The 13,245-nt window shown below is 34.7% G+C and overlaps 1 protein-coding gene and 1 long non-coding RNA gene across 2 annotated transcripts; one reads left to right on the forward strand and one right to left on the reverse strand.

Moving 5' to 3' along the window:
• Positions 1-2,930: 2,930 nt before the first annotated feature.
• On the reverse strand, positions 2,931-5,012 carry LOC111409118 (beta-amyrin 28-oxidase-like). The gene is made up of 3 exons (XM_023039063.1): positions 3,768-5,012; positions 3,462-3,649; positions 2,931-3,389 (listed from the first exon to the last, which is right to left on the reverse strand). The coding sequence occupies exons 1-3, from the start codon at positions 4,702-4,704 to the stop codon at positions 3,090-3,092; spliced, it is 1,425 nt and encodes a 474-aa protein (XP_022894831.1). The 5' UTR covers positions 4,705-5,012; the 3' UTR covers positions 2,931-3,089.
• Positions 5,013-5,404: 392 nt separating this feature from the next.
• Positions 5,405-7,706, forward strand: LOC111409119. Its single transcript, XR_002705424.1, has 2 exons — positions 5,405-6,832; positions 6,944-7,706. It is a non-coding gene; the product is annotated as an uncharacterized LOC111409119 (long non-coding RNA).
• The last annotated feature ends 5,539 nt before the right edge of the window (positions 7,707-13,245 follow it).

A 13,245-nucleotide genomic window follows, 5' to 3' on the forward strand; every position in this document is an offset into this window, starting at 1 on the left:
TCATCAAAGTGAGGGAAAGTTAGAACCAAGAGCCAGGAAGTGTGTCTTTCTAGGGTATCCCGAAGGGGTTAAGGGATATAGGCTATGGGATAGAAGCCAAAAAGGAGTTAAGATCATCGTGAGTAGGGATGTCACATTTAATGAGAAAGAGATGCCTTGTCTAAAGAACGAAACCGAACCAATAAGTGAAACTGAATCAAGTGAAGAAAGAAGTCGGTTTAAGGTGGAGTTAGGAAAATTTAACACATCAGTACCTAGTACTTCTAGTGAGGTGGAGATTCAGGTCCAAGAACCTGAAGAGGAAAATGAAGTAGTGATAGAAGAGCATCCTGAAGAAAGAAGTCGGTTTAAGGTGGAGTTAGGAAAATTTAACACATCAGTACCTAGTACTTCGAGTGAGGTGGAGATTCAGGTCCAAGAACCTGAAGAGGAAAATGAAGTAGTGATAGAAGAGCATCCTGAAGAAGAAAATCCACTAGCTAACTATAACTTAGCTAGAGATAGAGAGAGAAGACAAACGAGAGAACCTAGGAGATTCGGATATGAATCTGAATTGGATTTTGCATACGCTAGTTACGAAGAACTAGTTGATAGGGAGCCAGAAACGTTTGAAGAGGCTATGAACAGTGGTCAATCTAAGGAGTGGCTTGAGACTATGAAAGAAGAGATGAGTTCTCTAGAAAAGAATCAAACTTGGGAGTTAGTACCGAGACCTAAGAATAAATCAATCGTCGATTGCAAGTGGGTCTTTAAGGTTAAAGAAGGTACTAGTAGTTCAGAACCCTTAAGATTTAAGGCTAGGTTAGTAGCAAAGAGTTACACACAGAAAGAAGGTTTTGATTATAATGAGATTTTCTCACCAGTTGTCAAGTACACTACTATTAGGGTCATGCTCGCATTGGTTACGCTCTTTGACTGGGAACTTGAACAACTCGATGTAAAAACCGCTTTTTTACATGGAGAGCTTGATGAACAAATCTTTATGAATCAACCAAAAGATTTTAAAGATAAGTTAAAACCTGATTATGTGTGTTTTCTGAAAAGATCCCTATACGGTTTGAAGCAATCACCTAGACAGTGGTACAAGATGTTTGATTCTTTTGTACTCACTATAGGATTTCAAAGAAGTAAATTCGATCACTGCCTATACTTTCAACACAACGAGACTGATAACAATTATTTGTTTTTGTTGCTCTATGTGGACGACATGCTTTTAGTTGGATCATCTTCTAAGTGGATAAACAATATAAAAGCAGATCTTAGTGGAGAATTTGACATGAAAGACCTAGGAAAGGCTAAAAGGATTCTAGGCATGGAAATAGAATGAAATAGGTCAAATTCCATCGTATTCTTACATCAGTCCCCATACATATCAAAAGTGTTGAAAAAGTTTAATATGAGTGACTGCAAACCTGTCACGTTGCCTCTTGCAAATCATTTTGTCCTATCTAAGGAACAAGCTCCCTGCAATGAACATGAAGTGGAATACATGAGTAAAATTTCATACTCAAATGTGATTGGTTCCATAATGTATTTAATGGTTTGCACTAGACCAGACTTAGGATTCGCTATTAGTACTCTCAGTAGGTACATGTCTAATCCAGGCCCTGAACATTGGGAAGCTTTAAAGTGGCTTTTAAGATATTTGAAGGATACAAGTGACGTGGGTCTAAAATTTAGTGCTAATAAAGAAGGCGTGAAATTAAAGGGTTTTGTAGATGCTGACTATGCAGGAGATAGGGATGGTAGGAAATGAACTTCCTCTTACGTATTCACCTTATCAAATTCGTGTGTTAGTTGGAAATCACAGTTACAACACATAGTTGCACTATCCACTACAGAGTCAGAATATATTGCCACCACTGAAGCAATTAAAGAGGCTCTATGGCTTAGAGGTCTACTTCATGAACTGAGTGTTTTGAATGAGTATGTGGTTGTGTATTCTGATAGTCAATCATCCATACATTTGTGTAAGAATCCTGTCTTTCATGAACGCACTAAACATATCGATATTAGGTTACACTTCATTAGGGATATAATATCACAAGATGTAGTAAGACTTGAAAAAATTCACACACAGTACAATCCTTCAGATATGGGCACGAAAGTGCTGCCACTGAAAAAGTTTAGAAATTGCAAAGAGCTTCTAAATATCGGTACAGGTAAATGATTTCAATTTTATCGGCTTTTCTATTAGAGGTGTCACTAATGGAAAAACGTTTTTCTTTGCAGGTCCTTTGACACCAAGGTGGAGGTTGTTAGACATTATGTTGTCAAACGACCTCCCGGACGATGATGAGAACCAATTTTATCAGTCGACATGAATGACTGAACGATAATTCAACATCGAATAATGGATGAACCGACCAAACGTTGCTTTACCTATTGGACGGCTAATACTCTTTGTGGCTTGTTGATTCCTTCCATTGGAAGTTAACCCTAGTCGAGCCTACTTACCATATCCCGACTTACCTTATGTTGGCCACTTGACTTACTATATATATTGGTGTTTTCACCCTTGTTGAGTCCGTCCAATGTTGAAGCCGTGAGAGTTAGAGAAACTGCCGTGCCCAACCGTGTTCTTCTGCCTTCATCTTCTTCATGATTTCTTCTCCACCCCAATTGCTTGAGTCTTTGTGAACCTTACCTAAGTGGTATCCATCCTAAGTGAGTGGATTAAATCAACAAAGCAAAGGAGGAAAGCAACCAAAGAGGAAGAGGCGCCGGCGGTATTGGTGACTCCAAAATTGATGTTGAATTCGGTTTTAATGGTTAACTGAGCCCGGAAATCACCGTGAGCAGCAAGAGGAAGGTCCTCACAGTTAACTTTGAGCAGAATGTTGTATTCTCAAATCTTAACAAAATTATAATCGTGTGTTTAATTTTGTTCAGCAGCATTCAAAGTTACACTTATTTTCGAATTCCAAATGTTACGGAACACACTTATCATTTCCATTGAATTTTTAATCGTGCACACATATGACCAACCATCCAATTAATACATCTTTATTTGTAACATTGAAAACTCTATTAGTTCAAGTTGTTGCTGAAAAAAAGAAGGCGAGAATGTTGGATGAAGAGAGAGTGATTTATTTCTCATGAGGTTGGAGGCGAACCGGAAGGCCATGCTCCGGTGTGGGAGAAGCATAGAAAATTATCTTTTCGTTCGGGATTGCCTTTTCGAGTTTGAACCTTCTCACCACATTATGCATAAAAACAAGTACTTCGAGACGAGCATACTCTTTTCCAGGGCACATTCGTGGTCCTCCACCGAAGGGCACGAATGTGTAAGGTGCCGGTCCACTTCCTTCGAATCTTGAAGGATCAAACTTTTCAGGATTAGGGAAGAACTTTGGATTCTTGTGTGTCGTATGGACGGTCCAAAATGTCTGCAAAAATTATGATTATTGGTATCATCATCAATTAACTAATGCTTGGGTTTATATAGTTTTATGTTATACCTTCCATCCTTTGGGGATAGTGAAACCTGCATAAGTGAAGTCAGTTGTGGTTTCTCGAAATGCTCCCTGAGCCGGTGGTGTTAATCGGAGTGATTCGCGTGCCACATTCCACGAATACTTCATCTTCTCGATATCCTCCCATGTTAAAAGCTCGTCCGAACCTTTCAACTTTGCAATCTCCATTTGTTCTATGAAATTGTAAGATGAATCATATGTCATTTCACAGTAAAAATAAATAGATCATGATCTATCTTGACAAGTGAGGCACTTTAGCACTTTACTTTCTAACTTGTGCCAATCAATTACCTTTAAAAACACCATTATATATATGGGGAAGTTCTGCCAAGTAATTCATGACAGCAGTGACAGCAGAGCTAGTAGTTTCGAAACTGGCCACTAGCAAACCTATTATGTTGTTCGAAATCTCCATTTCACTCAAGAATTGATCATCTTCGTCTTTAACGAGCAACATACACGATAATAGGTCTCGACCTTCGGTCTCATTGTTCGCAATTATCTCCTTTCTCCTCCGCTTGATGATTTTCATAAGCTCGTCGCGCACCATTTTTCCTCCTTTGATTGCACGATTATATGCTGTGCCGGGAAAATCGATAGGCACGGAGAACATTCCGTTTGTCACGAGGGTGAAGGGATCGGCCAGCCTCTTTATGTGCTCGGGATCGGTTATACTCAAAAACAATTTACACGCCAAGGCGAAAGTGTATGTTTTCGACAAAGGGAAAACTTTCACCACTCCATTCGCAGTCCAATCTGCATCCAAGTGTTCACGAGCGAGTGCATCCATCACCGGTATGTATTTCTTTAGAGCCTCGGGCTTGAGAATGTCGTGGTGAAAGCTACGTTTAAGAGCCGATACTTCCTTCAAATTACTTTCCACAAATTCCGGAAAAAGCAAGGCCTTTTTCATTGATTGCGGCCACCATGAAGTAAGAAGTTTGTTCTCATTAGTGAAAAGGAACTTGTTACCTTGTGCGCCACAAAATATAGCCATTTTCTCTCCCACCAACGATGTTCGAAAGACCTCGGGCGAGTACTTCTCCATCCTATCTTTAACGAACTTCTGAGGACCCAATAAGGCAAACTCCATATTTTCACCCAACATTGGCCAACCCTTTGAGCCCGGAGGCATTTCCGAGTCGTCAGAGCCGCGTTTACGAAAGACGAGGTAGAGGGAGAGAGGGAGGAGTACAAGAGGAAGAACGTATGCTAAGAAGACATCCATTTTTATCCGTTGAAGAGTTGAAGGGTTATTATTAGAAGTGGGTATGCCTTAAACCAGTGTAGGAAAGAGTATATATAGAAACTTTTGGCATGAATTCTGAGGCAGAATTTGTAAATGACACGGGACAAAATCTAGTGAATGTCCACTGTACAGTGAGTCTTGACAAAATGTGGTATTCTAGTGAATGAAAATATTGCTTTCTTGGGATTGTTTTATTCCCCCAGTATCCTCATATTTGTCTTATTGAAATGTAGAAAACATCCTATGGAACATAGAGATATTATCTCTCTAATTAAAAGAAATGATCTATGTTAACATGTATAAAAATGTAGAGATGTAGAGATTTTTTTTTTTTTCATTTCTATGACAAGTCTTGGTAATTAAACACGTTATAGTGGATTGCCGAGAGAATACAATACCTTCGAAATTGATACACGTTATAGTGGATTTTTTGCACCCTTTTTCCCATTTTTTGGAGTCTATTGATCTCTTTTATAATTATTTGAGCTCAATCCCAGGTGGGTTCATCACTGATTGCCGAGAGATTAGTGGATTGAAATTGTTGAATTGTAGTAGGAATAGATTGGTTGGTTCTTTGCCTAATTTCGATGACTTTAGGATGTTAGGAATAGATTGGTTTGTTCTTTGCCTAATTTCAATGACTTTAGGATGTTAGAACACTTGGATTTTTAACGAAATTCACTTAGTGGGGAAATTGATTCACAATTTCTGGAATTGGATCCCTCAAGAGTCTGAACCTTAGCCAAAACAATTTCACATGGGTTGTTCCTCTAAACATAGGAAAATTGTTTCTTTTAGAGGAACTACAGCTCTCTTTTCCTCATAAGTTTAGACCTTAGTTATAACACGTTGACTGGGACAATCCCATCTAATTTCCCGGCCGGAACAAATTTGCGAAGGATTTAACTAATGAAAACAGAATTATCCGCCTATGTTGACAGGTACAATCCCATTCTGTTTTAATTAGCTGAATTCATTTAAGTAGTTGCTTGAAAATATGATTTCTTGGTAGTGGTCGATTGGTATTAAATGTTTGAGAGGAGGATCCCAACAAGTGGACTAAGTAGGAGTAAGGTCGACAAAATTCTTCTGTGTTTGAAAATAATCTCCATATTATCGATGTTGAAAAGTATATTCTTTTGTTTTTTCGTGAGCACCAACTTGTGAGCTCCTGATTAATAATTATGTAATATATTTATTAAAAAATTTGTCTATAAAGTCTTGGTAGGTTGTAAGCTACTCAACAGAACTCACACCTCTCTTTCTTTTTTGAATATGGAGTTGTTCATTGCAATCTACATTGTTTTTCTCTTTTATGTTTTCATTCGACTTTGCAAAAGATTCTTGGGGCAGAAAAATAATTGCTGCTACATGCTAAATTATGAATGCTACAAGGCCACTGACAGAAAGGTAGACATCGAATCCTCTTGTAGAATCGTTTTGAGAAACAAGAATCTTGGTTGGGATGAATACAAGTTTCTTTTAAAAACCATGGTCAGTTCAGACATTGGTGAACAAACTTATTGTCCCAAAAATGTCATTATGGGTAGAGAGGAGAATCCCAATTTCTACAATTCCTTCTCTAGTAGCCCACAAGAGTGAAGCTCTTGAAGACCCCAAAAATTGAAGTAGTATATTAAAAAACTACACGTACTAATTGATAAAATCGAAGTTTTATATTTTAGTTTTGCTTAACAGGTTATGGTAAGGCAGTTCTAATACGCTATGTTTTGTTTACTTTGATGTATATTTAATATAGCTTCAACATGGATAGTCACAGAGTTAGGAATAAAAAACCACCGACGAGAATGAACATGCTTTTATCAAAATTATTTACGAGAAAGTTAAATCAAACACATTGTAATGTTCTACATTCACGAAAGACGAATGGGACAGGATCACGAAAGACGAATGGGACAGGATCAATGAAGTCATGATAGTTTCAACAAAAATGGATTACGGCATAGATAGATTGAAGGGAAAGTGGAACCGCTTACGTAAGATTTGTCGCATGTTCTCTGAACATTTGGGACATATAGGTGTTACATGAGATCCAAACACCAACAAAGTTAATGCTGCAGAGGAAGTTTGGCAACACTTTTATACGGTAACATATATTTATTATAGAATATTTTTCGTCATTAGTTTTTATCTTATCAATTTTACGTTTTTTTTTAAAAAAAAAAATTGACAATGTGGCTTATTTTTTCAATGTTAGATTAACAAGTTGGATTACAAATTGTTCGGGAGGGAATGATGTAAGTACTACCACACTCTTGGGGAGATATTTAGCGAGACTACAGCTACTTGAAGATTAGCCAGTGCCTCCACTCAGCTTCCAAACACATCAGAGGAAGAAAGATAGCTAGAAGATGATTTTTGGAATAGGAGAGTGCATGTACATGCGGAAAATGATGATGAAGTTGATGTGGTTTCAAGTACTCGTTGACATAACGAAATTGGTACATCGGGTGAACGGCGACGTAAGGAACTTAAGACCTATAAATTAATAAACTTGAGGCCCGCGTGGCACAGTGGTCATCTACAATTAGTTTGAGGAATGAAGAAACTAAACTTAGAACTCTTTACCTAAAAGAAAGCTTGTAAAGATATAAGGAAAATCAATTAATCAATCGGATAGTGAAGTTAATAGTCTGGATCCTATTCAAATGTTATCTGCTTGGACATCTTAAACAATATGGAAGGGGTGTCCAACGAGGTTTATATAAAAGCAATAAAGGCTTTTAAGGATCCCGATTTCAGGGTATCATTTGTGAAAATACCAAAAGCAAGGAGGGGACCTATATTGGAACTACTTTAATGTGACTGTTGTGTTAATTTCTTTAGTATTGTGTTGTTTTAATTTGTAATTACTTTGTGTTGTTTTTAACTATCTTGGAACTACTTTGTGTTGTTTTGAATTCTTTAGTATTGTGGTGAGGTTGTACTGTTTTCATTTATGAACATAGTGGTGTTGAACATTGGAGAATTGATGTTAATTTTTCTTCAATTTCTAAATGCTTGATTGCATGTTTTAGTAGTTGACATGACTTATGATAATTATTTTGGTTATATTTTTTTTCAGTGTATGGCCAGTCAATCAAATGTGGATGATAATGTGAGTACCAATGAGATTCGAGTGATGATAATTTGTTATATATGGATGATTTTGACGCAAATTTTGGAGATTTAATGATGCTTAATTGTTTTGTTGCCAACAAAGTAAAGTAGCATTGGTAGGAAACAATGTAGAACATCATTACTTACAGGAAAAATGTACATTCTAGAAATTTTGAATGGACATTCGAACGTGTGCTATCGTAATTTTCGTATACAGAAACACGTTTTCATGAATTTTTGTGATATTTTAAAAGAGAAAGGGTTGTTGAAAGATGGGAAAAAAGTGAGCGTCGAGGAGAGTGTTGTTATATTTCTGATGATTGTAGGGCTTCTGATGATTGTAGTGCACACTACACGATGCAGTGTTATTGGTGATAGGTTTCAACATTCCAGCAACACGATACACAAATGGTTTAAACGAGTTGTAAGGGTTGTTTGTTCATTTGACACTGAGATAATCCGTCCGACAAAGCAAAATATTGTGCATGAGCAAATTTTGAGCAAATATCCTTTTCTTTAATGATTATATAGAAGCAATAGATGGAATACATGTTGCAGCTTGGGCTCTTACACCAAGACAAATATCCTTTTGAGGAAAGAAAACAAATCTAATACAAAATGTGATGTTGCCATGTGATTTTGATATGAAATTCATATTTGTGTACTCCGGCTGGAAAGATGTTGTTAATGATTCGCGAGTATCGTCGACACAGTCACAAGAAGGCGAACAACTTTCCAATGCCACCAGGAGGTATATTTTTATACTTCAAATAATTATTGCAAATATATTTACAGTGTCACACTATTTAAGCCTTTTTTTATTTTGCAGATCAATTTTACCTTGTCGATTCTGGATATCCAAACATGCATGAATTTCTTGCCCCTTATCGAGGTCAAGGATATCATCTACTTGACTATGTTGGACGGGAAAGGCTATGAGGGAAGGAAGAATTGTTCAACTATAGTCATTCCTCGTGCCGTAACATTATTGAATGTTGCATTGGAGTTTTAAATGTAAGATTTCCTATTTTGAAGTTGATTACCAATTATCCACTTAGTAGAGGCAAAGAAAAATCCTTACTCCATCTTGCGCAATAAACAACTTTAATTGTCAGGAACACGCTTTAGATAAGTTGTTCGTAGAGTATTCAGAGGAGAATATGGTGTTTCAAGACATATTGGAGTTAAGTCAAGATCAAGAATTCATACATTTTGATGCTTGTCAAACATCTCAAATGGGACAAGTCAGGGATCAAATTGCTACACAAATGTGGAATGACTATTCAAGACATCGTATATGATTTCATGGATGACTTTATATTTTGTTTAGTGTCTACTTGTTTTGTCATGACACATAAACTTCTAATAATATCTATTGAACTGTGTTGTCAAATTTAATTTAGGTTGTATTTTTTAATCTGTCAAAAAATTATTTCAAGATTCGCCAACTTCAAAATTTATATATTATTTAATACTATATTAATATTAAACTATTAAAATTTATTGAATAATCATATTTTTTGAATAAAATATTATAAAAAAATATTCTCAAAATTTCAAAGTAAACGCGTTTTTCAATTTTATGTTTTCAAAAACAGTTTTTCAAAATGACGAAGAGAACGCATTTTCAACAATTTCAAAACAGGCACTCAAAATCCAAAATGAATTCAAAACTCAAAACTACAAAATTGGAATACGAAGGGAACAACCCATAAATCTTTCTCATTCTTTTCTTTGCCTTCCCTCTTTACTCTATTTCTATACTCTTTTCTCTACCTTCTCTCCATTGACGACGATGGCCTTACTCTCTCCTTCCCCCGATTTTCACTTTCTACTTATCACACACACACACACACTCTCTCTCTCTCTCCCTCTCCCAATTTTCACAGCAACGAAGTGGCGCTGAACGGGGTAGCAATGTTGCACTGCCATCAAACGTCGCTACGGCAACGACGCTTGGAAATTAGGTTGATGTTTTCATTTTCTCAGGTGCTCTAGAAATTAGATCTAGATTTAGCTTGGAAATTAGATCTTGGAAGGGTCTATATGTAACTTGGTGTTTTTATCTTCTCAAACGCTTTAGAAATTAGGTTTGGTCGTTGTTTTTGGAGGTGTTGGTAATGTAACAGTGGTGCCTTGTTGTGATGATTGGTTGGTGTTAGTAGCGGCGACTACGCTGTGATGGAGTGGTTTTATACAATTAACATGTGGTGGCATTGTGGTGGTAACGACGGCGATGGTGGTGGTGCAGTGGTTGTGGATGGGGTGAGGGGCGTTTGTAACCAATTATTTTACTTAATTTGCAACCAATATATAATACATGACTTAAAATGTGATCGTGGCTTATAATTTATTAAGTTGTCATTGAGAAATAACTTGTGACCAATCAATTTGATAACTTGTAACTATGAGATTAGTTATAACTTATAAAATTTGTGATTTATGACTAATAAATAAATTGTGATATGTAAAATTTTTAATTTGTGATAAATAAATTTGTTACATATAAAATTTTTTGTTTATGATTGTGAAATAATTTTTAATCTATAAAAATTTTTATTTGCGATCGAAAAAATAATTTGTGACTAAATTACATAGAATTGTGATTTTAATATATTTAATTAAGAAACTATATTTGTAATTAATTATTTCATAAATAGAATTTAATAATATCTTATTTTTGAAATTGTAACACTTGTTTCTTAGTTTTGATATGGGTTATATTTAATCTGAAATTTTCCCTAAAACTAATGACCATAGAAATTATGTTTCGTGTGTATATAAAACAACAATGTGAATGATTAATCTTTCAAGATATTAAACTTTAAAATTAATGCATGTACTTTAATATTCTCTCTTTAATATATGTAAGTGTGTGCCTATTTGTGTGCTTACCAATAAAATTTTGAATTTCATCACAATTTAATGTTTTTTTAATAAAAAATTCTTACACATATTATGGTAAAACATAATACAAGTTATTAAAAAAAAATTAATAACCCCTCTAAAATAATAATTTTTCTTCATCCCAACATATTGTTTTATAGAGATTTTACTGTAGTCATAAATAGAGGATGATTTAGCACGAGTTTTAAGTCTTTGGGCGATATTAACAGAGAAAATTGTAATGAAACTGTCCCTATAAATATTTATTTATTTTTGAAATACTATTTAAATATCAACATTTAGAATAAAAAGATTTGGACGGGTTAGGAAAATTCGGGATAGGGTTGAAAAAATTTCTTGACCCAAATGGTATACAGGATGACAACAAGGAATATAATCCACAGTTCCAAATTCCTTGAATGTGCTCCGGATTTTTATGTTTTACATTTATAATTTTCAACTTAAATCGTATTTAAAAGATAGTAAAACAGTTTTAAAAATTTAATAAAACAAGATGTTAATTGAAAATATTTTATCCCGGTCTTGCCTCTCGAAAAATCAGATGGAGGGGAAATAAGTATTATAGCCCCGCTCCACTTCACCCCACCTGTGTCCTGCTTCACTTCATTGCCATCTCTAATTTAGTGCAAGAATCATATTTTCCGTCCCCGCTCTATTTAGGATGGGCAAATGTGGCATGGGGCAAGGGTAAGGTACTTTGAGACCCTTATTTTACATTTTCATTTTCAATATTTTTACTTTTTACGAGTTCATATTTATTTTAGTTTAAGATAATAATGGTGATAACATCTTTGAAAAGAAAATATGATGATTAATAACGAAATGAAATTCAACTATAAGTGAATTTAGTCCAACTAATAGTACTTAAAGGAAGGCCAGTTTTCCACAATGAAATCTTGCTAAAATAAAAAGTTGGGTACTCAAATGCAAATGTTTAACACATACTTACAACACTATAAATTATCCACGACCCCCAAATTTGGATGTACAGATTTGACATAGTAAATTTTAATACACAATACATAAGATATTATACAAATGATGTTTATCAATATATTAGATCATCATAAATAAATAGTGCAAAACAATGGTTAAAACAAAAAGGTCGTCATATCTACTATAAAAATTCGCACTTAGTGTCATTTGAAAGTAATTTAATTTACACCCTCCATAACAATATTTTACTTTCTATATTTACCCTCAATGCTCGTACGCTAACGTGGCTAGTGTCTTTCGTCCATCTCATATCCAAATATAATCTAACTATGCTACACTTACAAAGGTGGGTTACAAAGTTGGTTGACAAAATAACATCCACATCAATCATTTCAATAACATATTTTTAAATCATTTCAAATCAATGGCCCTGGATTTTGCCAACACACTTTGTAATCCAACTTTTATCACCAAACTTTGTACAAGTAGTTTTTTTGAATATAATCATACAAGTTGATTGATTTGATCTTTGGAGTGCTCACAGTTGCCTTTCCCACCTCCAGAAAGGGACACCTGTAAGTATTATGCCCTAAATCCAATCAACTTTGGACATAAATACTTTTGGATGAGCTGATATGTCAACTAACGGAATTTTGGATGAAAACCGTCAAAAAGGGCCTCACATGTAATGTTTAGAAAGGTTAGAGGTGACGGTTACAATAAATCAAAAGTTTGGGGAAAGTCTCCTAATATTTCAAAGATTTGGTGCTTCTACTGCAATTTTCCCCTTATAAAATAATAAGATTTTAGTTGGGTTGAGCTGATAATGGGCTAAGCTAGCCCACGTTAGGACTTGGGCTACTTTAAGCCTCCAATCCACTTGGGCCTTTGGCCAATGCATATATGTATGAGCCTCATTTTGCATAGAAACTTATTGAAACCCTGTTTTGATTCTCATTTTTATCAAAAATACATTTTACTTTCTTTTCTTTTTAATCATACATTCTTCATTAAAATAATATTTCACATAAAAATTTAAAAAACTTTTCTTTTATTTTTCATCCATACATTTTCCATCAATTTACTGCTCTAAAATTCATTTTTCCATAAAAATGGGTGTCAAACACCCTCTGATTCTTATATTCATCAATTATGAGATCAATAATCCAATTTTTATAATATTTATCTTGGGAATTTCGTTGATTATTTAAAGGAAATATAATAAAATAATTTAATATATTTTCTTTTTAACACTTAATATAAGGGATCATAGCTCTTTGAGGGAAGTGTTTTTAGGTTTCCACGTTGGCGATTTCTACTAGGATGGGTTAAATTAGTATCTTGAAATTGAGTTCAGCCCTCCATCTTTTGTGTAAAGCAAATTTGTTAACTAAATATGTTCTTAGTACTTACATAATTAAAAATGTTCATAAGACAAAAGGAGAATACTAATAAAAAACATTTACTCACCAAACATTATATTATATTAAAGATAGTTAAATATATGAAATTTAATGCTTTACCTTTTCTTAACAGTGGATAATTCTCCAACTTTAT

Source organism: Olea europaea, chromosome 14 (assembly GCF_002742605.1).
Source record: "Olea europaea var. sylvestris chromosome 14, O_europaea_v1, whole genome shotgun sequence".
Lineage (NCBI taxonomy): Eukaryota > Viridiplantae > Streptophyta > Magnoliopsida > Lamiales > Oleaceae > Olea > Olea europaea.

Bases quoted from the DNA above. Each gene is read 5' to 3' on its own strand.
- LOC111409118 (XM_023039063.1), bottom strand. From the start codon at position 4,704: ATGGATGTCTTCTTAGCATACGTTCTTCCTCTTGTACTCCTCCCTCTC. The intron at 3,650-3,767 runs GTAATTGATTGG...ACAATTTCATAG, and splicing joins ATATAATGGTGTTTTTAAAG to AACAAATGGAGATTGCAAAG. The intron at 3,390-3,461 runs GTATAACATAAA...TAATTTTTGCAG, and splicing joins CTATCCCCAAAGGATGGAAG to ACATTTTGGACCGTCCATAC.